The 27,824-nt window shown below is 67.3% G+C and overlaps 1 protein-coding gene across 1 annotated transcript; it reads left to right on the forward strand.

Moving 5' to 3' along the window:
- Positions 1 to 25,901, forward strand: DENND3 (DENN domain containing 3). Its single transcript, XM_084864638.1, is given in 24 exon segments — positions 1 to 206; positions 4,205 to 4,481; positions 5,252 to 5,367; positions 6,458 to 6,582; positions 7,268 to 7,379; positions 8,576 to 8,695; positions 9,459 to 9,677; positions 10,411 to 10,517; positions 11,500 to 11,655; positions 12,118 to 12,214; positions 13,065 to 13,168; positions 13,754 to 13,950; positions 14,471 to 14,992; positions 18,532 to 18,791; positions 19,414 to 19,584; positions 20,663 to 20,792; positions 21,169 to 21,182; positions 21,184 to 21,277; positions 21,673 to 21,812; positions 22,472 to 22,632; positions 22,956 to 23,089; positions 23,420 to 23,532; positions 23,744 to 23,881; positions 23,972 to 25,901. Coding segments are annotated over 24 exon segments (3,810 nt in total). The 5' UTR covers positions 1 to 104; the 3' UTR covers positions 24,173 to 25,901.
- Positions 25,902 to 27,824: the final 1,923 nt, after the last annotated feature.

Genomic DNA, 27,824 nt, shown 5'->3' on the forward strand with positions numbered 1-27,824 from the left:
CGGGGATCCGGCCGCCGCGGGTAGTCGGCTTCGGGGCGCTGCTGGGCGCGAGGTCGGGATCGGGGCCCCGGGCGCGCCCCGCGGGCGGCGGCGGCAGAGCGGCCATGGCGGAGGCGGCGCCGCAGCCCCTGGCGCTGCCCTCGGGGCTGCTGGAGCTGTGCGTGCTGCTGGGGGCTCCCCGGGACAGCCTCCGCGGCCCCGAGCTGGTAAGCAAGCACCCGCGGGCAGAGCGGGTTCCGGCCCGGCGCCCCGGCCGGTGCCCGAGGACTCCGCTCCCCTCCTCGTCCTCCCGGCGCCGCCCCCTCCCCCGGGGGGACCCTGCGGGCCCGCGGGCGCTGCCAGGCCGGCCGCCTCCGTGTGCCGGGGCGGGCGCCCGGACCGCAGGTGCGCTCTGTGATTGGCTGCCCTGGGGCCCCCAGCACCCCGGGGTGGGACCGCGGCAGTGGCTCCCGGGATTCCCGGGAGGAGCGCCTGGCGCCCGGCTGCGCTCCGGAGCTCCCGTGGCGCCAGCTGTTTCTCTCCCTCCGGCCCCGGCCCGCCGCCCTTCCCTTTCCTCCTCCGCCGCCCCGGGGACAGCCCGGGACAGCCCGCCCGCCGGCCCGCCCCAGAGCGCGGACCCGGACTTTCTCCTGTTTTCCCCTGTGCTCACTCTTTCTTGGTCCCGCCCGGCTTCTGCTGAGCGTGGCTGAGATGCCATGTTTCCTGGTTAGAGCCTGCCCTGTGCTCAGAGGCCGGCTTCACCCCGGTTCCCGGGGCGAGTGCACCGGAGAGGCGGCGAGAGCAGAGGCCGCAGGCCCAGCGAAGCTCAGTGTTACTGAAATGTACCCATGTGCACCTGCCCATGCTTTCCTGGTCTCTGCTCCTTGGCCATCGGCCTCCCGCTGACTTTTCTCCCTGAACCCGCAAATGTCTGTGTCCTCTTCTTAAAAAAGTTTTTTTTTTTAAATTGATTTCTGAGAGGAAGGGAGAAGGAGAGAGACAGAAACATCAGTGATGAGAGAGAATCATTGGTCGGTTTCCTCCTGCACGCTCCACACGGGATCCAACCCAGGCCTGTGCCCTGCCCGGGAATCGAACCTGGGACCCTTCAGTCTGCAGGCCAACGCTCTGTAACTGAGCCACACCAGCCAGGGCGCTGTCCCCCTGAGGCCGGTCTCTGGGACGCTCTGTGGGTTGGATGAGTTGTCTCCCTGCCCCTCGGTGGGCATGTGGCCGTTCCTCCGAAGGGACAGGAAATGACGGGGTGCAGCCGGGCCGGCTGGCAGCCGGGCGCCGGGCTGCGGGGCGGTTACCACACGCCAGGCGGTTGCCCCATGGGGATGTGTGTGACAGGATGAGCGAGCTGAAATACTACGGTCTGCTTCCTGCACCGGGCAGCCTGCGGCGTCCTCTACCTCTGCCTTCGGTCTGGACTGAGATTCCGTTAGGGTTTGGAGGAGGCGGGAGATGGTGGAAGGAGCAGGGAAAAGGAGCCAGCGTGAAGACACGCCTACTCTTCCTGGAGCGGCCCTGCGCGTCTGACTCACGTGAATGTTAGAATGAACCAAACGCTTTATTTGTTTACTGAGGCCGGTGCACAAAGTTCATGCGTGGCGGGGGATTGGGGGAGGGGGGACACCCCCCTCAGCCCAGCCTGCACCCTCTCCGATCCAGGACCCCTCGGGGGATGTCCGACTGCCAGTTTAAGCCCGAGCCCACATGGCATCGAGTCTGCAACCTGGGCATGTGCCCTTGACTGGAATCAAACGCAGGACTCTTCAGTCCACAGGCTGATGCTCTACCCACTGAGTCAAACCAGCCAGGGCTAAACCAAACATTTTATTTACTTAGTTTGATTTAAAAAAAACACACAACTTTTATTGATGTCAGAGAGGAAGGGAGAGGGAGAGAGGAAAACATCAATAATGAAAGAGAATCATGGATCGGCTGCCTCCTGCACCCTCCTACTGGGGGTCGAGCCCACAACCCGGGCCTGTGCCCTGACCGAGATTCGAACTGTGACCTCCTGGTTCATAGGTCAACGCTCGACCACCGAGCCACGCCAGTCGGGCTCACTAAGTGTGATTGTTTTAGAGCTGTCCTGTTTTGAATGTCCAAGGCTGTTTAATAACTTTCAGTTTTGCTTTTTTACACTCCACCGTTGCTCTGTGACGCAGACACTCCTCCGGGGAGCTCTGCGGGGTGAGAGGCATCAGCCGGAGCGTAGGCCGGCGTCCCGTCCTCAGTCGGTCACCCCGGGGTGTGTGTCTCAGACCAGGCGGTGTGTGCCGTGTTGGTGACGGTGACAGGGAGTCGGAGGGCACAGTTCAGTCCCAGGGGAGTCGCCTGTTGGGGACCTTTGCCCCACTCCGTGGTTGCTATGGAGACCCCGCACGGGCGCAGGTCCGTGGAGAGGAAGGAAGGGAGGGAGTGCTGAGAGCCTTCGCGGTTCGGCCGCGCTGGCAGTTGGTGGAGCGCACCCTGCTTTCGGTTTCGGTTTGGAGACCAGCAGGGCCGGCAGGACTTGGTGGTCGGTGACAGCTGGGTTCTCTCTCTGCGCTGTCAGCACGCCGCCCGGCCACGGAGGCCACGGGATGGCGGCTCCGAGCGTTAAACAGCGATTAACTCCGTTCTGTTTCTCAGATGAGGCAGACGCCCCCAACCCCAAGCGAATGAAAGCTTGTGGTCTTTTCCTGTGAGTTAAATTTTTTAAAAATGCAAATGATGTTTTTCTTGGGGGAGGAGGGGCTTATGAAGTCCTGGCCTGCTGGACATGAGCAGGAACCCCCTCGGGCAGCGTCTGTGGAGATGGAACTGGACTCCAGGGTGTGGGCAGGGGGACTGGTGCTGCCCACCCTTGACCGGAATGGAATGACTGATCCTTTGGTCTCAGCCCAACGCTCGGCCGGAGCCAGACCGAGGCCGCTCCCGCCTGGGAAGCAGCGTGCTGACCGCCAGCCGGCGGGGTGGCCACTCCGCTCTCCACTGACCGGAGCGAAAGAGGGACTGCCAGGAGCTCCTGGCTCAGGTCCCGGGGGCAGGGGGGGACGGAGCCGAGGGGCCGGACGGAGGCCAGTGAGGAGGGACTGGGCCCTGGGGGGGCCTCAGGCGGCTGCGAGGAGCAGGAGGAGGGAAGCTTCTGGAAAAGGGCCATCAGCCTCCTCTGACCGTTTCCACGAGGGATTGCTGGTGGGGCTGCCTTGGCCTCTTCGAGGTGCGGCGCCCCCTGTGGGGAGGAGGGGACCCCGGGCTGTGGTGGACTAGGCCCGAGCCGCTGCATTTTGGAAGGAAAGTTGTCCAAAGATTTCGCGAACCGAAGAAGTAGACTCCTGTGTACGTCCGACGGTGTGTGTGTGTGTGTGTGTGTGTGTGTGTGTGTGTTTCTGGTGACACAGTCCTCTGAGTCTGCGTTTGGTCCTGGTTCCCGTTGGCATTAATTTCCCCCCCAAAGCAGAAAAATTATTGCATTTAAACCCTGGAGCATGAAAATATTTCCTTTAACGTATTTTTCATCGATGGATGTTAGAGAGGAACAGTGACTTGTTCTGTGCATCTGTGCGTTCGTGGGCTCATTCTTCGTTTTCCCAACGCCAGTGCCCTGACCCGGGATTGCACCCACAACCCGGGCGTCGGGCGATGCTCTAACTGCGCGCCCTGGGCAGGCGGCGCTGGCAGCCGCTGTGCCGGCCGCGGTGTGGCTTCCCCGCTGGCACCGCTCCCCACCGAGAGGCCGTGTCCGCCGTCCGCTTCCTGCCGCCCCGGCCACTCCTCTGCGGTCCTTCCTAAGGCCATGCCCGGGCTGTGCACAGAGCCACATGGCCCGGCCCTCCCCCCGGCCCGTGAGGTGACGTGGGGCCTCCTGGGGACCCAGAGAGGCTGAGCCCTAGGCCTGGGGCGTCCCCTTTACCCCCCCCTTGGTCCCCCCTCCCCCGGCAGGGAAGCTGGAGGCTGAGGCGCTAATAGTAACGGGCGGCCGTGGAGACAGAGCGCATCTGAGCGGCCTGCCTGCGCGGACCCCCTTTGCTCGGCTGCCGCGTCCGGTCAGAGCTGCAGCCAGGCCCCGGCCGCGTCCCCTCGCTGGACAGGACACGGGCAGCCTCACCCGCGCTGCCACAGCCGCTGGCGGAGACGCCCCCCGTGGCAGTGCCGCTGCCCGCGGGCGTTCGTGGGCCGGAGGGGCGGCGGGCGGGGCGGACCGTCGCAGTGACTCTACTGCCGCCCCCAGGTTGCCCAGAAAAGCGGGGTCCAGAGTCCTCCTGCCCTGGAACCGGAGGTGCTGTCCGTCTTCGCGCCGCCCTTCGTCAGCAAGGAGGACGGACCGACGGCCGGCGCCGGCGGCGGGACCCTCGGCAAAGCCAGGTGGCGCTCCTTCCGGAAGAAGAGAGAGCGGCCCAGGGCGGACCCCGGCCAGGGCCCCGCGGGGCCCCGGGAGCCGGACCCCGAGGACGTCAGTGTGCCCGACGGCGTGGACCTGCTGGCCCTGCCTCAGCTGTGCTTCCCAGGTACCCGCCCGGCGGCGCTGCCCGGGGCCGCCGACCGCGTCCGGGTCTCCGCCTCCGGAGGGAGCTGGCCCCGCCCGGGCCTGCGTCCTGCCCAGGACTGCGCTGTCTTCTTTCTCTTTTTTAATTACATTTTATCGATGTCAGAGAGGGAGAGAGAGGGAGAGAGAGAGAAACCTCAATGAGGAGAGAGAATCATGGACCGGCTGCCTCCTGCACGCCCCGCACTGGGCATGGAGCCCAGTACCCGGGCCTGTGCCCTGACCCGGAATGGAACCGTGACCTCCTAGTTCACAGATTGACACTCAATCCCTGTGTCCCGCCGGCCGGGCGGGACTGAGCTGTCTTGATCTTGGGTTTAAACCCTAAAAGGCAGCGGGGCACTTAGCACAGCCCTGGCACGCTGGAGAGCCAAGTCCTGGCAGGGTCGCGTGGATTTATGATGCTTTTAAAGCATCTTCGTCCTCAGGGCCTGCAGGGGCCTGTGAGGTCAGTGAGCCGTTCCGGCCCCTCCCACCCCTTCTGGGTCTCGGGGGCCAGCGCACAGGTTGTGTTTCCCGGACGTGGCCGTCCGCACCGGGCCAGGCCTTCCGGCTGGCCGTTTCCTGGGAAACGGCAGGCCGGTGCAGAGCTCAGCCGCGGCCGGCGCAGGGCCGGTCCGGCTGCTTCCGCGGGAAGCTGCTGCCGCCGCCGCCGCTGCCGCCCGGTTTTGGGGGCCGTACGCCGGGTCCCGTGCTCAGGCCTCACACGTTCTCTCTCCTTCCCGCCTGCAGGGGGCCTGTGTGTGGCCTCGGAGCCCAAGGAGGACAGCGTCCACTTCCTGGTGCTGACGGACGTGTGCGGGAACCGGACGTACGGCGCCGTGGCCCAGTACTACCGGCCGCTGCACGTAGGTGGCGCCGCTCCTTCCCCCGTGTCCGGGCGGGGGAGGGCGGGTCTCAGGACCGTCCCGTGTTACAGATGAGAAGGTGGTGGCACAGAGAGGTCAAGCGATTTGCCTGAGGTCACACAGCGGCCAGGACTGAACTTGAGCAGCCCGACCCCCAAGAGTGTGCCTGCCCTGAACCGTGGTGCGGGCAGGCAGGCAGCGCGGCCGGCGGCTCCAGGGCCCTCCCTCTGCCGGGCCGTCAGCCTCACAGTGACCTCCAGTTCCCAGAGCCCCAGCGGAAGCTGGCCACGCTCCTCCATCCCTGCCCTAACCCCTCCAAACCCCTCCCTGCAGCCCCTGTGAGCGGTGACCTGGGGCGCTGCTGAGCGGGCCTCTGCTGAGGTCCCTGCCGGCGGAGGTCCCTGCTCCCCGGCTCCCGCCCCGGTGCTGCACCTGCTCCTGGCTCAGTCGAGCCCTGTGGCCACTCTGGTGTCACTCGTTCTGCCTGCACCCCTCCCCTGAGGCTGTGAGCTCCCCCAGGGGCAGATGCACCCGACCTTCTTTGTAACCTTTTAAAAGCATTTCTAATGATTTCAGAGAGGAAGGGAGAAGGGGGAGAGAGAGAGACATCACGATGAGAGAGGACCATGGATCAGCTGCCTCTGCAGGCCCCCCTCCCCCCCAACCTGTGCATCTGTCCCTGGGGACCCAGGAAACGGGCGGGAGGGGCCGGACTGGCTCACCTGACATCACAGCCTGCTGCCCTGAGGATGGTGGGACTTGGGGCGGAAAATGCTTTGAAAGCACCATGAACACCCTGGGTGGAGCCCGCACCCGGGCCTGTGCCCTGGCGGGAACTGAACTGTGATGGGCGGTGTGTGTGTGTGTGTGTGTGTGACCATGACGGAGAGGCTGGTCCTCGCTGGACCTGGCGGTGAAACGGGGTGCGGGAGGGGGACTGGGTCCGGCCCTGCAGTCTGTCTGCCCGGAGGCCAGGCGGGGGGAGGCGGGCTGTGGAGGACGCACACGGAGGCCAGGCGGGGGGAGGCGGGGGCTGTGGAGGACGCACACGGAGGCCAGGCGGGCGGTGACTCCCTCCGCTCTCTCCCAGGACGAGCACTGCTTCTACAGCGGCAAGCCCCACTGGGAGGCCTCTGGGCTGAGCTACGTGCCCTTCGCCGTGTGCGTGATCTCCCGGTTCCCCTACTACAACGCCCTCAGGGACTGCCTGTCCTGGTGAGCCGCGGCCCAAACCCTGCCCTGGGACCCTGGGCGATGCTGACCTGGGGACAGGGAGGGAGGAACAGAGGGGCAGGGAGGGGAGGGGAGGGACCCAGGGCCAGGGAGGGAGGGAGGAACAGAGGGGCAGGGAGGGAGGGGGGGGACCCAGGGCCAGGGAGGGAGGGAGGAACAGAGGGGCAGGGAGGGGGGGGGGACCCAGGGCCAGGGAGGGAGGGAGGAACAGAGGGGCAGGGAGGGGAGGGGAGGGACCCAGGGCCAGGGAGGGAGGGAGGGAGGAACAGAGGGGCAGGGAGGGAGGGGGGGACCCAGGGCCAGGGAGGGCAAACGGCGGAAGTGATTAAGACGGAGGGTTTCCCTGGTTTTAAGAAAGGGATGTGAATCGGGACAAACGATTTCCCTGGCTAGCTGGGAAAGTCAGCGGCTGCTGTCAGTTCTGATTTTTGTTTGCATTTCATTTCCATTTATTTATTTTAAAAAATACATCTTTATTGATTTCAGAGAGGAAGGGAGAAGGAGAGAGAGAGAGAAGTCCATGATGAGGGAGAATCATGGATCGCTGCCTCCTGCACGCCCCCTCCTGGGGATGGAGCCTACAACCCGGGCACATGCCCTTGGCCAGAATCGAACCTGGGACCCTTCCATCCGAAGCTAGGGCTGACTGATTCTTTTCCAACTCCAGTTTGCTGACGCATCTGAAGCTCTGCAAGGATTTCGAAGTTGAGAATCACATCAAAGACTTTGCTGCGAAGCTCTCTCTGATCCCCAGCCCCCCGCCGGGGCCGCTGCACTTGGTAATGGTCGCCCGCGTGTCTCTGCCAGTGGAAATGATTTTCCCCTAGAAATGTCTAAGGTATCCAGTCCCTGACAGCCCTTCACAGGCCGCCCCTGAAGGCCGAAGGACCAGAATAGAAACTCCTTTTCTAAACGCGTGGCAATGACGCTCTGTTCCTGCCCCAGGAGGCAGGCCCCGGGTCCCGCTGGCTGGCTCCCGGTGAGTGGCTGTGGAGCTGGTAACCGGCCCCTTGAGGCATTAACCCGCTAGGGCGGTGGTCGGCAAACTCATCCGTCCACAGAGCCAAATACCAGCAGCACAACGACTGAGATTTCTCTGGAGAGCCACATTTTTTTTTTTAACTTAAACTCCATCTAACACCACTTCTTCAACACAGACTCGCCCAGGCCGTGGTATTTTGTGGAAGAGCCACACTCAAGGGGCCAAAGAGCCTCACGTGGTTCGCGAGCCGCCGTTTGCCGACCCCTGCGCTAGGTCATTATTCCCTTTGCAGAAACCACACAGCATTTACTTAAATCACAAATTCCCCCCTTGTTTCTCTAGAAAAGCAGGCAATACATGTAACTAGTGAATGCTTTCTCCTGTCTGGTGTGATTAATGATATGTGCATATACTTATTTAGTTAATGAACAACCATTTCCCAAACTGGGTTCCGTGGAACCCCCTGCTGTTTTTGGCTCTCCTGACAGGAGGATGTCAGGGTTCAGGGTTCAGGGGGAGGGCTCGGGACGGGCAGACCACACTCGGCCTTTGTTGAGTAACAGCTCAGGCTGCCTGTGATGCAACCTGATTGACTCGGCGGTTTTCAGGCCGATGGAGCCATGCGAAGCTTCCTTTTTAAAGAACAAAACCGCACCCAGAACACCAGGCCCGTCCAGTAAGCGCCAGAAGCGCGCAGGGACTGTGGAACCTCGCTCTCTGAGCCACTCGGTGGGCTGGGCGCCCCCTCCGCCGGGCGCTGGGCCTCACCACGGGCTGTGGAACCTCGTCTCCGGCCCACACCGTGGGCTGGGCGCCCCCTCCGCCGGGCGCTGGGCCTCACCACGGGCTGTGGAACCTCGTCTCCGGCCCACACGGTGGGCTGGGCGCCCCCTCCGCCGGGTGCTGGGCCTCACCACGGGCTGTGGAACCTCGTCTCCGGCCCACACGGTGGGCTGGGCGTCCGCTCGGGGCTCACACGGACACGTCCTGCAGGTGTTCACCATGAAGCCGCTGCAGGTGGTGTTCCCCTCGCGCGCCGACCCCGAGAGCCCGGTCATCGACCTGGACCTGCACCTGCCGCTGCTGTGCTTCCGGCCGGAGAAGGTGCTGCAGGTGCGGCCCCCCCCCCCCCCCCCCAGGGCGCCTGCTGTCCGCCTTCCACAGCACAAGGAATGTCCTCCCTGTGCTCATTTCCTCTTTTAGCGGGAGGGGAGGGGAGGAGAGAGAGAAACATCCCTGAGAGAGACACACACTGCCTGGTTACCTCCCGCACTGGCCCTGCCCGGGGCCGGGCATGGGGTCTGCAGCCCAGGTACCTGCCCTTGCCCAGGAGTGGGACCCACGACCCTTTGGTGGTCAGACTGACGCCCTAACCATTGAGCACACTGGCCAGGGCTCAGAATGTTAACATTTAAAAAAAATACATTTTTATTGATGTCAGAGAGGAAGGGAGAGGAAGAGAGAGATGGAAACATCAGTGATGAGAGAGAATCATTGACTGGCTGCCTCCTGCATGTCCTCTCTTGGGGATGGAGCCTGCAACCCGGGCCCGGGCCCTGATTGGGAATCCAACCAGCGACCCCTTGGTTCCTGGGTCCATGCTCAGCCGCGGAGCCACGCCCGGCCGAGTGAATGTTAATGCTTTTGTGTAAAAAAGATTTAGCGTTCACTCCTGTGCACACTGTGCACAAATTACAACTTTTTTTTGGGGGGGGGGGGCGGGGGCGCGTCCAGGTGGCTTTTGTTTTGGCAAACGGAGCAGGAAACCCGGGCAGAACCGCACCGGGGCTCCGGCTCCGTGGGGTCAGGGCGTCCCGGGCGGTGGGGGCGGGAGCATGCCTGCGGACCGTCCCCAGGCAGATCCTCGTCCCCGCAGATCCTGACGTGCCTGCTGACGGAGCAGCGGCTGGTCTTCTTCTCGGCCAGCTGGGCGCTGCTGCCGCTGGTGGCCGAGTGCTTCCTGGCCTACCTGCACCCTCTGCGCTGGCAGCACACGCTGGTGCCCATCCTGCCGGGGCAGATGCTGGACTTCCTCATGGCGCCCACAGCCTTCCTCATGGGCTGCCACCTCCGCCACTTCGAGGAAGTCAGCCAGGTCAGGCGCCGGGCGGGGGCGCCGGGCCCGGCACATTCCGGGCTGCTGGCTGGAGGCCTGGAGCCGGGGCGGGTCGGTGTGTGTTCTGCCGCAGATAAGACTTCACAGGGAGCCGCGCCGTGTTTTAAAAATCCCGTGTGTGTGGTCCCGAGGCGGGCCCTGCCCAGGCCGGGCTCTCGAAGGCGCTGGCGGAGCGGCCGGAGGGACACGGCGGGCGTGGAATGTTGGTGCTGCTTCGCGGGAGTTCTGGAATGTTCTCTGCAGGCTCCTGGGAGTAGCGCTGCAGTGCTTGTGCCGGGGCAGGGGGAGCCGCGGTGTGCACTGACTCAGACACAGGCCGTTAGCTCGCCGACATCACTCATGGCGTGACCCCCTTTTGGTCCAGATCACATAAGGCTCTGTCCACAGGAGGCTGGGTCATTTTTAACAATGTACATTTTTGTTGATGTCAGAGAGGAAGGGAGAGGGAGAGAGAGAAACACCAGTGATGAGAGAATCATGGATGGGCTGCGTCCTGCACGCCCCACCCTGGGGATCGAGCCCGCAACCCGGGCCTGTGCCCTGACTGACCGGGAATCAAACCGTGACCTCCTGGTTCCTGGGTCAGTGCTCAGCCCCTGCGCCGCCGGCCGGGCTGGGCGGGTGGTGGGAGGAGGACACTGCCTCCGTGCGCGGGCGTTCGAGTTCCCAAAGCCACAGGCGGGCTCTCACCGCGGCCCCCGCCTCCCCGCAGGAAGCGGAGGGCCTGGTTCTGATCAACATCGACAGCGGGAGCGTCACCTGCTCGGGCTGCGAGGTCCCCGACCTGCCCCTGCTGGCGGCGCAGACCTTCGTCCAGAGGTAACCGGGAACGGCGTGCGGGCTCTCCGGCCGGCCGGCGCGAGTTCCTCTTCGGCCTGAGGCTGTTGGCAGACGGAGGCCGGGGTGTGCGTTCCTCGCGCCCCGGCTTCGGCCTCGCGCCCCGGCTTCGGCCTCGCACCCCGGCTTCGGCCGGAAGGGCCTCCAGACAGTCCTTCCGCTGTTAGGCCGCTCGGCCGATCTGCTATTACACTTTCATTATTATAGATAGTTCAGTGTTTATAGTTTGAAGTTATTTGTGAGTTTTTAAAAATAGAAGTCATTTGTCTTTATTCTGATCTACCCCACGTATCAGTCATGGCCTGAGGCATCTGGGGATGGTCATGGCTCCCACAATCGTACCTCTTCTTGCCCAGGAACCTGTGTCCGTGACCTTTGCAGTTCCTTCTGTCCATCACCCCTCCATCCACCTGTCCATCCTCCCTCATTCACCTGTCCATCTATCCCTTCATCCATCCCTCCATCCCTACATCCACCTGTCAATCAATCCTTCCATCCATCTGTCCATCCATCCATCCCTCCATCCATCTCTCCATCCCTCCATCCCTCTACCCACCTGTCAATCAATCCCTCCATCCACCTGTCCATCACCCCTCCACTCACCTGTCCATCCATCCCTCCACCTGTCCTTGGGGACTCAGGCTGAGTCTGGGCCAGGAAGTGACACAGGAGGTTTGGTGCCTCTCAGCATGCCAGGCAGGCGTGCGGTCAGGCCCGGGCTGGAGCCTGGCTGTCCTGCGGGGGCAGTGTGTCCTTGCCGGGCAGAGCACGGGGAACGGAACGATTCCTGGATCAGCACGTGGTGCAGGCAGCCAGGCCCTGGGTTCTGCACAGAGTGGCAGGGACTAACGTATGGGGTGTGTGTGTATGGTGTCCCCCGCCCCGGTTATTGGGAGCCTGAGCCCGGCCTCCTGGAGCCTTCCCCTGCCCAGCGGAGCACAGGTGACACGCCCCTACCCTCCAGGGTCCAGAGCCTCCAGCTGCACTACGACCTGGACCTCGCCCACCTGGGCGCCAGCACCGACCTGAACGAGGGCCGCGCCCGCCGGTGGGCCTGGCAGCGGAGGCTCAACGGGCAGATCCAGCAGCTCGCCCTGCAGCTGCTCGTCAGCATCTTCAGGTACCGCCCTCCCAGCACGGGGGCGGGGCCCAGGGCGGGGCACCCTCCCCCAGGGGTTCAGAGCAGAGCCTGCCCTCCAGCTCAACGCCCGGACTCTGCTCTTTACATTTATTTTCTCCTTAAAATATATCTGCATTGATTCCGGAGAGGAAGGGAGAGGGAGAGAGAGAGAAACATCAATAACGAACGAATGAGAGAGAATCAGACTGCCTCCTGCACGCCCCACCATGGGGACCGAGCCTGCACCCAGGCCTGTGCCCTGGCCGGAATCAAACCCTGACCTCCTGGTTCGGAGTCGGTGCTCAGCCCCTGGGCCAGCTGCTTCTGCGCGAAGCACGATGGGTGCTGCACCGTCCGTCCCCTCCGTGCGGGCGGGCCGGGCTGCCCCGGGCGCAGGGACCGCGGCCCCGGGCCCAGGAGGCCGCCCTGCAGACTGCTCCTCCTGACGGCCTGTCCTGCCAGGGAGGTGAGGAACCACCTCAACTACGAGCACCGCGTGTTCAACAGCGAGGAGTTCCTCAAGAGCCGCGCCCCCGGCGACCAGCGCTTCTACCGGCAGGTGAGGGCGGGCTCCTGGCTCCCACGAGACTTCCCATCAGCCCCGGCGGCCCCGCGCCCCGCACCGGCTCACCCCCCCATGGGCACCCCGACACTGTTCCCGCGGCTCACCCTGACACAGGGCGTCCGGGGACGCTGTCGCGTGCTCACTGACGGCCTCGGGGTATGACTGACCAAAGCACACCCGTTTTAAGTGTTGAGTGTGTTGGGTTTTAAAATTATTATTATTATTATTATTATTATTTTAAAATATATTTTATTGATTTTTTACAGAAAGGAGGAGAGAGGGATAGAGAGCTAGAAATGTCGATGAGAGAGAAACATCGACCAGCTGCCTCTTGCACACCCCCTACTACGGGGATGTGCCTGCAACCAATGTACATGCCCTTGACCGGAATCAAACCCGGGACCTTTCAGTTCGCAGACTGACGCTCTACCACTGAGCCAAATCGGTTTCGGCTAAAATTATTTTTTACAATATTTTTTATTGACCTCAGAGAGGAAGGTAGAGAGAGCGGGAGAGAAATAGCAACGATGAGAGAGAATCACTGGTCGGCTGCCTCCTCCACTGGGGATCGAGCCCACCACCCAGGACTGTGCCCCGCCCGGGAGTCGAACTGTGACCTCCTGGTTCATAGGTCAACGCTCAACTACTGAGCCACGCTGGCCGGGCAGAGTATGCCCGTCTGGGTGACCCTCTTCGGTCCCTGGGGCCACGTAGGTGCCTGGGGGTGCACTGGGTGAGGTCCCGCCTGTGCCCGGAGCCTGTGCCCGGAGCCGGGGGAGGCGTGGCCGGGGGAGGGCACAGGGAGACGGGCGTGCGGCGGGTCACCTGCGGTCTGACCCCTCAGGTCCTGGACACCTACATGTTTCACTCCTTCCTTAAAGCCCGGCTCAGCCGGAGGATGGACGCTTTTGCTGAGATGGAGCTCAGCACGCAGCCGGAGGAGGACAGGTGTGCGGAGGCGGGGTGGGGAGGGCGCTGGGCACGGCCTCACGCGGTGTGACGGCCCCAGCAGACGATGGATTGGCCGCAGGGCCACGTGACTCACCCCGCGTGGCCGGCTCCTCTCCGAGTTTTATTTGGGGTCCCTCTGAACCCCCACACCAGCACCCCCCCGTGTCTGCCCCCCCTCTGGTCTGTGTGCAGGCCGTTCCCTCCCCCCTTCCTCTGGCTCTCCCTCCACCTTTCCCGCAGCCTCTCCCGCCTCCACTGCCCAGCAGCCTCCCCTCGGGGCGAGGACGGACCCCGGCCAGGCCCTGGGAGCCTAGGCTGGCTCACCACTCGCTGTGTGGCTCCTCCCCAGATAGTTTCCCTTCGATTTTCAGAGAGTGGCGGGGGAGACAGAAACACCGATGCCGGAGGGACAGGGCTTGGTTGCCTCCCATATGCTCCCAGCCCTGCCCTGCGGGAGCCTGCCATCAGGACGTGTGCCCTCGACTGGAATCGAACCCAAGACCTGTCAGTTCGCAGGCTGGCGCTCTGCCCACTGAGCCACCCGGCCCAGTTTTTGTGTCTGTAAAACACTGCTTCTTTCAGAGCGAACGGGATCCTGAGCCCTCGGAGACTGACCGCCGAGAAGAAGGCGCCTCACAAACGGTCGCCCGGGCACGCGGCCCGCCGGCGCATGGTGGTCAGCATGCCCAACCTGCAGGACATCGCCGGCCCGGAGCCGCCGCCCCGGAACGCCTCGCTGCGCAAGGCGGAGGCGGAGGCCTGCGGCTGCCCCGGCCCAGGTGAGCCACGCAGCTTCTCTCAGTGTTACATTTTTAAAAAATATATATATTTTATTGATTTTTCACAGGGAGGAAGGGAGAGGGGAAAAAACCTAGAAACGTCGATGAGAGAGAAACACCGATCAGCTGCCTCCCGCACACCCCTCACCGGGATGTGCCCGCAACCAAGGTCCATGCCCGTGACCGGAATCAAATCTGGGACCCCGCAGTCCACAGGTCAACACTCCATCCACTGAGCCACACTGGTCAGGGCTATTATTTCAAGGAGAAACGGGGAGAGAGAGAATCATCCACGAGGAGAGAGAATCATCGATCAGCTGCCTCCCGCACGCCCCCCACTGGGATCGAGCCTGCACGCGGGCCTGTGCCCTGACTGGGAATCGAACCCTGACCTCCTGGCTCCCAGGCCGACGCTCAGCCCTGGTGCCGTCTGCGCCCCAGGAGGTGGATGTTCTGGGACCCGCGGGTGGGCCGGGCGTGTCTGCGGGTCCTGTGACCGTCCGCCCCCGCTCCCCTCCAGCTCCGGACCTGAGCCCCAGGCCCACGTACACCTTCAAGATCCCCGAGGTGCACTTCCCCCGCGTGCGGCAGTGCGTGCAGGCCTACTACGCGGACTGCGCCGCCCTGCTGACCACGGCCATGGGCTGCGTGGCCCCCGAGCAGGCGGTGCTGCGCGCGCGCTACCTGTACCTGCGCGGGCTGGTGCGCCTGGCGCAGGGCCAGCGGCTGGACGCGCTGCTGGACTTCCAGAGCCTCTACAAGACCGACCTGAGCGTGCTCCCCGCCGAGCTGGTGCGCGCCGCCGTGCAGGCGCTGCCGGCCCCCGAGCGCGCCCAGGCCGAGCGCACGCCCGCGCTGCGCACGCTGGTCAGCCGCCTGCTGGACCGGCCGGGCGAGGCCCCCAAGGCCGACGAGCGCGTGAAGCACTTCGAGCTGCCGAGCCGGCACCTGCCGCTGGCCGACTTCGTGCAGCGCGTGCAGGAGTCCGGCATCGTGACGGACGCCGGCCTCATCGGGCGCCTGTTCGAGGCCCTCACCGTCGGTGAGTCCGGGCCGGCCGGGAGGGGGGCCTGCGCACACACACACTCACACACACACACACACACACACTCATCGGGCGCCTGTTTGAGGCCCTCGCTGTCGGTGAGTCCGGACGGACGGGAGGGGGGCCTGCGCACACACACACTCACACACACACACACACACACACACACTCATCGGGCGCCTGTTCGAGGCCCTCGCTGTCGGTGAGTCCGGACGGACGGGAGGGGGGCCTGCGGCCGTGCCGGGCCGGGCCTCACAGCCAGGGGCGCACTGCGCACACACACACACTCACACAGACTCATACACACTCACACACACACACACACACACACTCACACACACACACACACACTCACACACACACACTCACACTCACACACAGACTAATACACACACTCACACACTCACACACACACACTCACACACACACACACACACTCACACACACACACACACACACACACTCACACACACACACACACACACACACTCACACACACACACACACACTCACACACGCACACACACACCGTTCTCCTCCGGGCGCAGCCGGCCGGCGCTCCCTGGCCTCTCCCGGGCGGCGCTCTAGAGAAGCCTCGCGGGGAGGGCACCGCGGCCTGGCAGGCGGGGCTGGTGTCACCGGGGCTCGGGGGCTGTGGACGCCGCCCGGAGCTGCCCCCGGACAGGGCAGCAGGGACGGTGAGCTGTGCCGGGGGCCGGAGCCTGCGGCAGAGGGACCACACCAGCTGGGCACCGAGGGCTGGGCCCGCCAGGACAGCCTGCCTCCCTCTGGGACAGGTGCCGGCCAGTTCGGCAGCGAGGGCGTAAAGCGCGGGGCGGGCTCCCACCGCCAGGGCCTCTCGCACCCCTGGCTCGGGGCGGCGGGGGGAGGGGCGGCGGCGCTCCAGCCACTGAGCCACACAGCCCCGCCGGCGCTGTGGCTCCTCCCACATCACAGGCCGAGAGCGGCTGGACGGGGACACGGGAGCCGTGCTGCCGGCACCAGTGGGCGTCTGGGCCTCCCCCAGGCTATTTCCCACTGGCTTTTCCAGAGCGTTAGCGGGAAAGGCAGAGGGAAACGCCGAGGTGAGACAAGGACACTGATTGGCTGCCCCCTGCACACGCCCCAAGCAGGGCCTGGGCCGGGGAGGAGCCTGCAGCCAAGGTAGGTGCGTGCCCTCGACCGGAACTGAATCCAGGACCCTTTGGTCCGCAGGCCACTGCTCTGCCTACTGAGCCACGCCAGCCAGGGCTGCGTATCGCCGTCTTGGAACGAACTGGTATGTGTAAGAATACACCCAAGATTTTATTTAAAAAGCACGTGTGCCCTGGCTGGTTTGGCTCAGAGCGTCGGCCTGCGGACTGAAGGGTCCCGGCTCGATTCTGGTTAAGGGCACCTGCCTGAATGGCGGGCTTATATCTCAGCCAGGGGGCAGCCGATCGATGATTCTATCTCATTGGTGGTGTTTCTTTCTCTGTCTCCCTCTCCCTTCCTCTCTGAAATCAATACAATATATGTTAAAAAATGCGTGTGCCCGGCCATGCTCGGCAGCCAGGGAGTGCGGTGAGCGCCCCCTGGTGGACAGTCTCCCAGACAGTCTGGTGCCTGCACCTGGGGCTGACTTCCAGGTCCTGAATCTGACAGCCCCCCAGTTCTTACTCCTCACCCCCATTCACCCTCCCCCCCGACCCAGGACACGGCTCCGTTCCCCGGCCACCCCGACGACGGCTGCTGTGCCGCCGAGTTGGGCAAACTCAGCTGTGGCCGTGACATCAATTCCCTGGTACCCGTCCCCGCTCCCCCGCACCCCGACACTGAACCGAGCGGGGGTGTGGCCGCCCGCTCGGCTGGGACAGGCGCAGCGGAAGGCAGACCCGGGGGCACAGACGCGGCCCCAGGCCCCGCTCCCTGCACCCTCACTGCCGGGAAGGGCTTGCCCGCCCGTGCCTCGGTTTCCCCGTCTGTGAGCAAACCTGACAGTGGCGCTGCCTCCTGCAGCGGTTGGGAGGGTCCACGGGCCTGTGGTGGGGGTGCAGGGCGTGCCCCCCCGGGGGGGCCAGGATGGCGCCGGTCAGGGAGGCTGCCAGCTGGTCCCTCTGGGCTCTGAGGGTGGGGGAGTGTCCCTGGCCAGGCCGTGCGGGGGCGCGTGAGGACGGCGGGTGCCTGGCACCGGGTGTGGAGGGCACAGGGCCCGGCCGGAGGAATTTGGGGCCGGTGCCACCGAGGAGCCCTGAGTGTTTGAACGGCGGGCGGAGCCCCTGCTGGCATCTTAGAAACGCCGCCGCCCGCAGGGGCGAGGAGCCGCGGGGAGCCGGGCGGCCGCAGAGCCGCTCCCTGCGCCGACACACCGGTGCTGAGCGGGGGCAGGCGGGCACCGACGGGTGGGCCCGGCGTGGAGGCAGGACAGAGCCCCGTGGGGGCGGGGGAGGGGTAGGGGGGGGCAGGCCACCTCCACTTACAGACCCGGGAGCGGCCGCGCACAGCTGCCGGAGTCACACTGCCAACAGCCGCGACGCTGGGCATGCACACAGGACGCTGTGTTTTAATATTTCTTCTTTTAAAATATATTTTATTGATTTTTCACCGAGAGGAAGAGAGAGGGATAGAGAGCCAGAAACGTCAGTGAGAGAGAAACATCGACCAGCTGCCTCCTGCACACCCCCTACTGGGGATGTGCCACAACCAATGTACATGCCCTTGACTGGAATCGAACCCGGGACCCCTCAGTCCGCAGACCGACGCTCTATCCACTGAGCCAAACCGGTTTCGGCTATTTCTTTAAAAAAAAAGATTTTTTAATTGGTTTCAGAGAGGAAGGGAGAGGGAGATAGAAACATCAATGCTGAGAGAGCATCATGGATCAGCTGCCTCAGGCACGCCCCCGACTGGGGATCGAGCCTGAAACCCAGGCTTGTGCCCTGACCAGGAATCAAACCCTGACCTCCTGGTTCATAGGCCGACGCTCAAGCACTGAGCCACGCCGGCCGGGCTGTTTTGGACATTTGTAAAGGTCACCGCAGCCGTTCAGGTCATCTTGGCTACAGATCACAGAAGTGATGTGTCTGCTCACATCACCCAGAAGCGCTGAAAGGCCTGGCTCAGGCACGGCTCGATCCGGGGGTGGGCGGGTCACCCAGGGTCTGGCTCCTCAGCACTCCTTCCCCTGAGGACCGGCGCCCGCACGGCCGGGGCGGCTGCCGCGGGCCTCGTGGTGACGGATCTCTGCGGCGAGTGCTGTCCCCGTGTCTCCCTGCCGCCCTCAGGCACGGCGACGGCCTGGCCCCACTCACCCCCCATCCCCTCCTGGTCGGGCCGGAGGGCGGATGGTCAGGGCCGGAGGGCGGATGGCCGGCTCTGGCTCCAGGGCCTACCCCGGCCCCTGGGGCTGCCGGGAAGAGAGGGGACTCGCTCCCAGGTGTTTCCCCTCCTGGTGGCGAGTCCTGGCGCCACCTGCTGGCCCGTGAGGTAGTGCGCCGCTGCCTGAGGGTGCCCAGCGCGGTGCCAGGCCTGCGTGGCTGACTCCTCGCCTCCCCCAGGGCAGCAGAAGCTGATCAACCCCGAGACCTTCCGGGAGTTCTACACGTGCTGGAAGGAGACGGAGGCGCGGGCGCAGGAGGTGAGCCTGCCGGCGGCCGTGGCCGAGCGCCTGGACCGCCACGAGTGCGTGTACAAGCTGTCGGGCGCCGTGAAGACCAGCCGCGGGGTGGGCAAGATCGCCATGACCCAGAAGCGGCTGCTGCTGCTCACCGAGGGCCGGCCCGGCTTCGTGGAGATCGCCACCTTCCGCAGCATCCAGGTGGGCGCGCCCCCCGCCCCCTCCCTGCTGCCCCCCCCCGCCCCCTCCACGCTGCACCCCCCGCCCCCTCCACGCTGCACCCCCCCCCGCCCCCTCCCCGCTGCACCCCCCGCCCCCTCCCCGCTGCACCCCCCGCCCCCTCCCCGCTGCACCCCCCGCCCCCTCCCCGCTGCCCCCCCCGCCCCCTCCCCGCTGCACCCCCCTCCCCGCTGTCCCCCCCACCCCCTCCCCGCTGCCCCCCCGCCCCCTCCCCGCTGCCCCCCCCGCCCCTCCACGCTGCCCCCCCGCCCCCTCCCCGCTGCCCCCCCGCCCCCTCCCCGCTGCACCCCCCTCCCCGCTGCCCCCCCGCCCCCTCCCCGCTGCCCCCCGCCCCCTCCCCGCTGCCCCCCTCGCCCCCTCCACACTGCACCCCCCCCCCCGCCCCCAGGCCGGGCACAGCGTGGTCTCTAGGCACCGCCACCCCTCATTTCGCCCCCTCATCCCCCCATCCCGCCCTCACCCCCCTCACCCCCCTCATCCCCCTCATCCCCCTCATCCCCCTCATCCCCCTCATCCCCTCATCCCCCCTCACCCCCCTCACCCCCCTCATCCCCCTCATCCCCCCCCTCCCCCCCCCCCCCAGGAGGTCCGGAGCACCACCGCAGCCTTCCTGCTGCTCCGCATCCCCACGCTGAAGATCAAGTTGGTGGCCAAGAAGGACGTCTTCGAGGCGAACCTGAAGGCCGAGTGCGACCTGTGGCACCTGATGGTGAAGGAGATGTGGGCGGGGAAGCTGCTGGCGGACGAGCACAAGGTCAGCGCGGGGCCCGGCGGGGAGGCTGGCCCTCACTCAGCGCGGGGCCCGGCGGGGAGGCTGGCCCTCACTCAGCAGCGGGCGGGGGAGGTCCGGCAGGAGCGGGGCAGAGGCTGCGCTGCAGGGCCTGTGGGCGGCCGCTCCGTCCCCGCCCCGTCGCCGTCCTGCCGTCCGGTGCTGGCCGGGACGTCCGGCAGGAGGTGGGGCCGGCCGGGCCGGGCCGGGGTGCCGGGCGCCTCGTGGCCAGAGTCCCGCCCTGCATGCACTTGGGGCCGCGGGGGTGGTTTGTGATGTCACGTTCCGAGGCCAGGCCCGGCGCGGCAGGGAGGACGGGGAGCGTGGTCACCGGCAGAGCAGACAGGGAGCCTCACAGACGCCTGGACCGAGCCGGGCCCCCCCAGGCGGTGCAGGCCTGGCTGGAACTGGGGGGGTCATTGGGGAGGGGGTCCCTGTCACGGTGCTCAGTGCGTCTCGCTGGGTGCGAAGGGGTGGCGGTCGTGCGGTCGTGCGGCCGCAGACTGGCCTCACGGGGAGGACCGGGACAGGGCGGGGAGGACCTGGACGGGGAGGGGAGGCCTCATGGGGAGGAGCGGACGGGGCGGGGAGGCCTCACAGGGAGGGGAGGCCTCATGGGAGGGGAGGACCGGAACGGGGCGGGGAGGACCTGGACGGGGAGGGGAGGACCGGGGCGGGAGGCCTCACAGGGAGGACCGGAACGGGGCGGGAGGACCTGGACGGGGAGGGGAGGCCTCACAGGGAGGGGAGGCCTCACGGGGAGGGGGGGACCGGGGCGGGAGGCCTCACAGGGAGGACCGGAACGGGGCGGGGAGGACCTGGACGGGGAGGGGAGGCCTCATGGGGAGGAGCGGACGGGGCGGGGAGGCCTCACAGGGAGGGGAGGCCTCATGGGGAGGGGAGGACCGGAACGGGGCGGGGAGGACCTGGACGGGGAGGGGAGGCCTCACAGGGAGAATCGGGCGGGGAGGCCTCGCGGGGGGGACCGGGACGGGGCGGGGAGGCCTCGCGGGGCGGACCCGGCGGCGAGCAGCCCCGGAAGCCGCTCCGCGCCTGCCCCCAGGACCCGCAGTACGTGCAGCAGGCGCTGACGCACGCCCTGCTGATGGACGCCGTGGTGGGCGCGCTGCAGACGCCCGAGGCCATCTACGCGGCCTCCAAGCTGTCCTACTTCGACAAGATGCTGAGCGAGAGTAAGGCCGGCTCCACGGGGGGGGGGGGGGGGGGGGGGCGTCTGAGCCCCAGCGGGCTTCGTGCCTTTGTCCCCTTTACTGATGCCAGAGAGGCAGGGAGAGGGAGAGAGGAACACGAGGAGAGAGAGCCACTGGCCGGCTGCCTCCTGCACCCCCAGTGCTGAGCCCTGACCACCAGGAATCGAACCCTGACCTCCTGGCTCCCAGGGTGACGCTCAGGCCCTGAGCCCCGCGGCCGGGCTTGGCCTTTGAATTATGTCGCTGTCCTGACCCTCCCCTCCTTCCTGACCGACCCCGGGAGCACGTGGCGCGGGGCCGTGGCTGTGGCCGTGGCCGTGGCCCGTGTCTGCTTTCACCGTGCCCGTGTGTGTTTCAGTGCCCTTGGCCGTTCCCCAAGACGACGACGGAGATGCTGAGGCACAAGATCAACCCCTCAGCGGGGGAGACCTTCCCGCAGGCCGTGGACGTGCTGCTGTACACGCCAGGTACACGCCTGGTACACGCCTCACTCACGCCCGGGGTCAGCAGGGGCCGTGGGGGGGCCGGGAACACGCGGCAGCTGCTGTGACCCTCGGAGGCCAGAGCCGAGGAGCCGAGGGCCGAGCGGCTGAGGGGGGCGGGGCAGGCGGGCCCGTGGGCGTCGCTGAGGCCTCTCCCAGTGACCCTGGTCCTGTTGTCATGGTTACAGAGGCGTCCCCTGGGCGGTGCTGGCTGCTGGCCATCTCCTGCCCCCCTGGTGCCCACAGCCCTGCCCCGGCCCCTCAGCCCCACGCCCACTGTCCGGGACTCAGCGACCTCCGGCCCGGGCTCCGAGGGGACGGGGCCCGTGGGCTCGCCTTCTGCGAGGGCTTCCGGTGACCCCTGGCTGCTTCCCGCCCAGGGCAGCTGGACCCGGCGGAGCGGGCGGCGGACGCGCACCCCAAGCTGTGGTGCGCGCTGCAGGCCGGCCGAGTGGTGGTGTTCGACGCCTCGTCCTGGAGCCGGCACCAGCACTGCGTCCGCGTGGGCTCCTCCACGCTGGTGCGTCCTGCGGGCGGGCGGGCGGGCAGCCGGGGGGGACAGCCAGGCCGCGGACGGCCCCCGCGCCCTCCGCTCTGGAACCGGGGCTCCAAATCCCGCCCGGGCCGGTTCCCGCATCGCTGACACCTTCTCTCTAACGAGCAGGTGGTGGCCGAACGCCCGCGCTCCGAGCCCCCGGACTCGGCCCCGGCTCAGCCCAGCCGCTGCCCGGACGCGGCCGCGGGGCCGTCTCTTTAAAATGTGCTCACTGACCTCCGAGAGGGAGGGAGGGAGGGCGGGAGGGAGGGACATCCGCGGTGAGAGGGAGCCAGGGGCCAGCTGCCTCCTGCCGCCCCGCACTGGGCATGGAGCCCCGGGCCTGAGCCCTGACCGTGACCTCCTGGTGCCTGGTCCCCGCTCCCCCGAGCCCCCGGCCTGCCCGTTTCTGTGCTTGGTCCGCGGCCGCCGCGGGGAGCGGCCCCCAGGGGTGCGGCGGCGGCGGCCGGTGTCCCACACGAGGAGGCGGGGCAGTGCGTGAGGTCAGCGCGCTCAGACACGCCCGTGATGGCGGCTGGCTCGCGGAGGACGCGCTGCTGGGCGGGAGCCCGGGGCCTGGCTGCTCCCAGGAGGCCGGCGCGGTCCGGCTCCGGCTCCGGCGCTCACGGCCCCTCCCCCCGCAGCACTGCATGGCGATGGCGGCGCAGGGCCAGGTGTGGGTGGGCTCCGAGGACTCGGTCATCTACATCATCAGCGTGCACAGCATGTCCTGCCACCGGCAGCTCACCGAGCACCGCGCCAGCGTCACCGGCTTCGTGGTGCAGGACGGCCCCGGCGCGCCCAGGTACCGGCTCCCGCAGGCCCGCCCGGCGCCCGTGGCCCCGGGGGAGCGGCCGCAGCGCCGGCCCGGCCGGGGCCAGTCTGGGGGCAGTTCCGTTTGCTCTGGTTCTGGGACAGCAGCGCGTCCCTGTGGGAGCAGCCGGGCTTCTCCGCGGCTCCCCGGCTCTGCCGGAGCGGCTCCCTGTCCGCAGGGGGAGCCGGCGTGGGCGTGCACCGGTCCTCCGGGGCGGGGGGGGGGGGGGCCGAGAGAGCTCTCCTGGTGGTGGGGCCATCCCGGGGTTAGAGCGCACAGCGGTGCTCGGAGACAGAGCCGTGCTTGTGCCCCAGCCAGGTGTACTCGTGCAGCGCGGACGGGGCGGTCCTGGTGTGGGACGTGAGCTCGCTGCAGGTGACCCGCCGGCTCCAGCTGCCGGGCAGCGGCCTCTCGTCCATCCAGCTGCACGCCGGCTGCCTGTGGTGCTGTGAGTGTCCCCCCGTCACCAGGAGCCCAGCCCCCACGTCCAAGCCCAGCCTTCCTGGTCCCTGCTCTGCGCCCCCCGGGTGGGCGGGGCGGCCCCCGGCCCCTCCCTCTGCCCGTGGGGACGTGGGCACAGCCACGCGCTCCCAGGAGGCGCTGTGAGCAGCTGAGGGGTGCTGCACCCCTGCACCCTAGCCAGAGCGGAGGGGGGACCCCAGCTTTGCACTGTGCCTGCGCCGTGTTCTGCATTCCTGAGACCCTCAGAAGCCACAGCCCCTCCGCTGTGGGGTGGGAGGCCCCGCGTGCTCCGGGCCCTCACGCGCCCCTCCCGCAGGCACCTGCGGCAGCATCATGGCCGTGAACGGCAGTGTCCGGCAGGAGCTGAAGATCGACCAGACCGTCCAGGAGCGCAGCACCACCTTCGTGGCCTTCCAGCTGCTCCCCGAGGTACTGCCCGCCCGCCCTGGGCCCTGCCTGCTGCCAGCACCCGCATGGCCCCCACCGGCCTCCTCTGGCCCATGCCCAACCCTCGCCAACCCCCACTGGCCCACACTGGCCCCCGCCAACCCCCACTGGCCCCCACCGGCCCCTGCCCAACCCCTGCCAACACCCACTCCTGCCGCCCCCCACCCGCCCCCGCATGGCCCTTCCTTCGCAGCAGGAGCAGCTGTGGGCGGCGTGCGCGGGGTGCGATGACCTGTACGTGTGGGGCCTGAGGGACCTGGCCCGGCCGCCCGAGAGGGTGCACCTGCCGGACTGCGCCCAGGTCACCTGCATGATCCGGGTGAAGAGGCAGGTGAGGGGCCGCCGGCGTGGGCTGGGCCCGCCCCCGCCCGCCCCCGCCCCCCCGCCCTCGGCCGAGCTGACGCCCTGTCCGGGTCCGCAGGTGTGGGTGGGCGGCGCGGGGCTGTCGCAGGGCAGGTCCCGGGGGAAGATCTACGTGGTGGACGCCGGGAGCAGGGCCGTGGAGAAGGAGCTGGTGGCGCACGCGGACGCGGTGAGGACGCTGTGCTCGGCCGAGGACAGATACGTGCTGAGCGGGTCCGGCCCCGAGGAGGGCAAGATCGCCATCTGGACCGTGGAGTGAGGCCGCCCTCCTGCGCTCCCCGTGTGCCGGAGCCGGGCCCGCCGCGGCTGCCCCTCGGGGCCGGCTTCTCCTCCGGCTCCTGAGGAGACTGCCGCTCCCGGGCGGGCAGCGGGCTCCCCCGGGCCAGAACCTCTGCCCGGTGCTGCCCCGCCGCCCGAGCGCGGCTTGGAAGGTTCCAGAGCCCACGCCGGCCCGGAGCCAGTCTCAGCCGAGCGGGCTGCACGCCTCTGCCGGCCCCATTCACGCCCGAGCCCCGGGCACCGCGGCCCCGCGGCCCCGCCTCCAGGCTGGCCCCAGGGAGGACGCGGACAGGCTGAGCGGGCGGAGGCCAGCTGCGGGGGGCTCTTCCTGGCGGACACGGAGCCTCTGTACAGAGACGCCCGGACTCCCGCCCACCGGAGAGCAGCGGCCACGCTCCCCTCGCCGCCCGCCCCCCCGCGGCCGCCAGCGGAGGGCGCCGCCGGCACTGACCAGTGTTTGCGGAGAAGCGTCTGCACACGCCCCCGTGGTGCGGCTGTCTCACTCCCCGCAGGCAGGAGGGACGGTCGGTGGTCGCCGGGCACCGAGGTGTGGGTTTGGGCCTCGGAGGCCCGCAGCCTGGGCTCCCTGAGCGGTGGGAGGTGCGTGTCGGCCCCAGGCCAGGCCTCCGGAGGGCGCCGCGGGGCCTCTGGCTCGGTGCCGGGGCCCGGCATGGAGGAAGGTCCGCAGGGGCGGCGGCATTTGGGGTTTCCTGGGAGGCCCCCAAGTCTGCTCACCAGGGGCACGAGTTCCCAGCACCTAGGATAGTTCGGCCAGCAGCGGGGTGTGTGTGAGAGTGTTTGTGTGTGTGACTGAGTGTGAGTGTGAGAGAGTGTGTGTGACTGTGTGTGTGTGTGTGTGTGTTTTCGTGTCCCTTTCTGCGCCTCTCAGAGCTCAGTGTCCTGGTCTAAAACCCGGTCTCCTCTCCAGCGTGGGAGAAGCCGAGTCAGGTGATGGTGTGGAAACCTCCCACCCAGCCTGGCTGGTGGCTCAGTGGTTAGAACGCCGGCCCAAGCCCCGAAGGGTCACAGGTGTGATTCCCGGTCCAGGGCATGTACCTGGGTCATAGGTTCGGTCCCTGGGCCCCGTCAGGGTGGGTTCAGGGGGCAACTGATGGATGTTTCCCTCTCCCCCGCCCCTTCCCTCTCTGAAAATCGGTGGGAAAATGTCCTCATAGGAGGATGAGCAAAAACGGAAGAAAACGGCGCACACGGAGGGCTGGGAGCAGCCCCGCGGTCCACAGCCACGTGTTCTCCCTGAGTCCGGCCTCCGGTCCCTGCTCGTCCCCGGCGCCCGCGGTGCCATCTGAGCCCAGGGCCTCCTGCGGGCACGGCCGTCCCGGGGAAACGAGACCCAGACTGTGGGGCGGCCGCCGCGTGTGGCCAGGCTCCGGCCTCGGACCGAGGAGGGCAGGTCCTCGCTGGCAAAGCCACGGGCAGGGCCTCCCGCACCGGGACAGCCGGCGGCTGTGGCTGTGAGCTGACCCTGCGGTCGGACACGTGGCCCCAGTGCTGAGTGCCGGGGGCCCGATAGGCTTCAGGTGCACGCAGTGGAGCAGGGGTCCTCAAACTTTTTAAAGTGGGGGCCAGATCACGGTCCCTCAGAGAGCTGGAGGGCCGGACTATATGAACTACTAATTCCTACTGTCACACCTCGGCTGCGCTCACTGCCCAAAAAACCTGGCGGGCCGGATCAGACTCCTCTGCGGGCCGCATGTGGCCCGCGGGCCGTAGTTTGAAGACCCCTGCAGTGGAGGATGGAAACACCGGGCTGCCCGCCCTCTGCCGTGGGCCTGGTGTAACGGGCGGCCGCTGTCTCCACCCCAGCCTTCTCGTCTGTCACTTCTAAGCCTTCGCCCCCCCTCAGGCTCAGCCTCGCGTGCGGGCCCAGCACAGCACAGACAATATGAACAATTTCTAATAAAAAATCCCAAACTCCAAGCAGGATCCCTTACTCCCTCTTCCCGGGAGGGGACGCTTGTGCGGGAGGGAGGGAGGGAGGGAGGGAGGGAGGGAGGGAGGGAGGGAGGAGCGGGCGCTGCTGAGCGGAGCAGCCGGCCAGGGCTCCGGGACAGGAACCGCTCAGCCTCAGCCGAGGGGCCGCGGAGGCGGGGCCGAGGCTGTCCACTGCTGGCCCGGGGAGCCACGGGGAGTGCCTGGGCGGAGCGGACAGCAGGGGGCGCTGCGAGCCCGCGCTAGCAGAGGAAGCCCGGGTCCCCATGCCCTGCAGGGAGCGCCCCCCGCCGAGGTTCCACAACAGGGTGCGTGGGGTTCTGGCCGCGTCTCCTGAAGTCCGCCCCATCCTGCTTTCTGGGAGTTCCTTCTCCTTCCTGCCTCCACACACCCCGCCCACCGGCGCCCTCAGCGCCCCTCCACCAGCCAGAGGAGCCTGTCAACAAATAGCGGCCCCGGGTTCAGGTCTCACCTGTGCTGACCTGGGGGGTCCCAGCCCCCCTTTCTCTGCGGCCTCCTGGGCTGCGGTGCACTCCTCCTTTACCCCCTACCCCCCATCCCGCCACACCCCTCGCTCTCCGGGCGGTCAGGGCCCCACCCCCGGAGCCGAGAGGCCTGGGCACCAGCTCAGCCACATTCAGTCTGAGCCCCACCTCCCGCAGCCGGCACTGCCCAGGGGCTGGGCTGGAGGTGCCCGTGAGACTCAGACGTGGGCCGTGGGAGTGGGGCCTTGGGAACCCGGCCACTCGCACCAGACAGAGGCCGCGTGGCCCAGGAGGGACAGACACGGCCTCTGAAGGCGGCTGGGTTCAACCCCAAAGCCAACAGGAGACGGGAAGACACGGGACGGGAGACACAGGAGGCCTGGCCCCATGCTGTCTGCCAGGGGCGGTACAGGCACACACAGCAGGGTACACAGCGGGCGCAGGGCCGAACCCCACAGACAGAACGGGGTACACAGAGCGAGCGGGTGCAGGGCCAGACCCCACGTCCACCACAGGGAACAGCAAGGCCAAGCGGTGCCGCCTGCAGCCCGCCCGCCCGATGGGAGGGCGGGGACCGTGGACCTTCACGCGTGTCCTGCCGGTGTCAGGGTGTGGCTGCGGAGACGGGGCTGTGGCTCCGGGCCAGCTCACAGGCTGTGCTCGGGGCTGGGGACGAGTGGGGAGAGGGGCAGCTGGCAGGGTCCCAGCCGCCGGCTCCCCCGCAGGGTCCTGGTGGCGGCAGGAGCCTGCAGCGGGCGGCCCGCTGGGTGGGTGCCTGCCCTCCGTGTCTGCGGTTTGGTTGGACCGGTGTCTGCGCCAGGTCCGGCGCTGCCGCAGGCACTGCCCACAGGAGGGAGCCGGCACTTCTGAGGGGACCACGTCGGCCGCGCACCCCGGCCTCGGGCCTGTGCCTGGGGTCCTCGCGCCCACCCCTCGGGGCTCCCCCGGAGTTCGGGGGGTCAGACCTGTTTCTCCATGCGCTGTGGCTCAGCGGACACTGGGACTGTGGAGCCCCGACTCCTCGGGGCACTGGGCGCCCGGCCCGCCTCGCAGTGCAGGGGCCGGGCCCCGCGTCTGGAACCGGGGGAGCTGAGGGCAGGGAGAGGACGGGCCCTCGTTTGCCAGGCAGCCTCCGGGGTCCAGGCCGACTCGGGAGGGTGCCAGGGGGAGGGCATGAGGTGGGCGGGCACCCGAAAC

Source organism: Pipistrellus hanaki (genome assembly GCF_964339955.1).
Source record: "Pipistrellus hanaki genome assembly, chromosome: 17".
Lineage (NCBI taxonomy): Eukaryota > Metazoa > Chordata > Mammalia > Chiroptera > Vespertilionidae > Pipistrellus > Pipistrellus hanaki.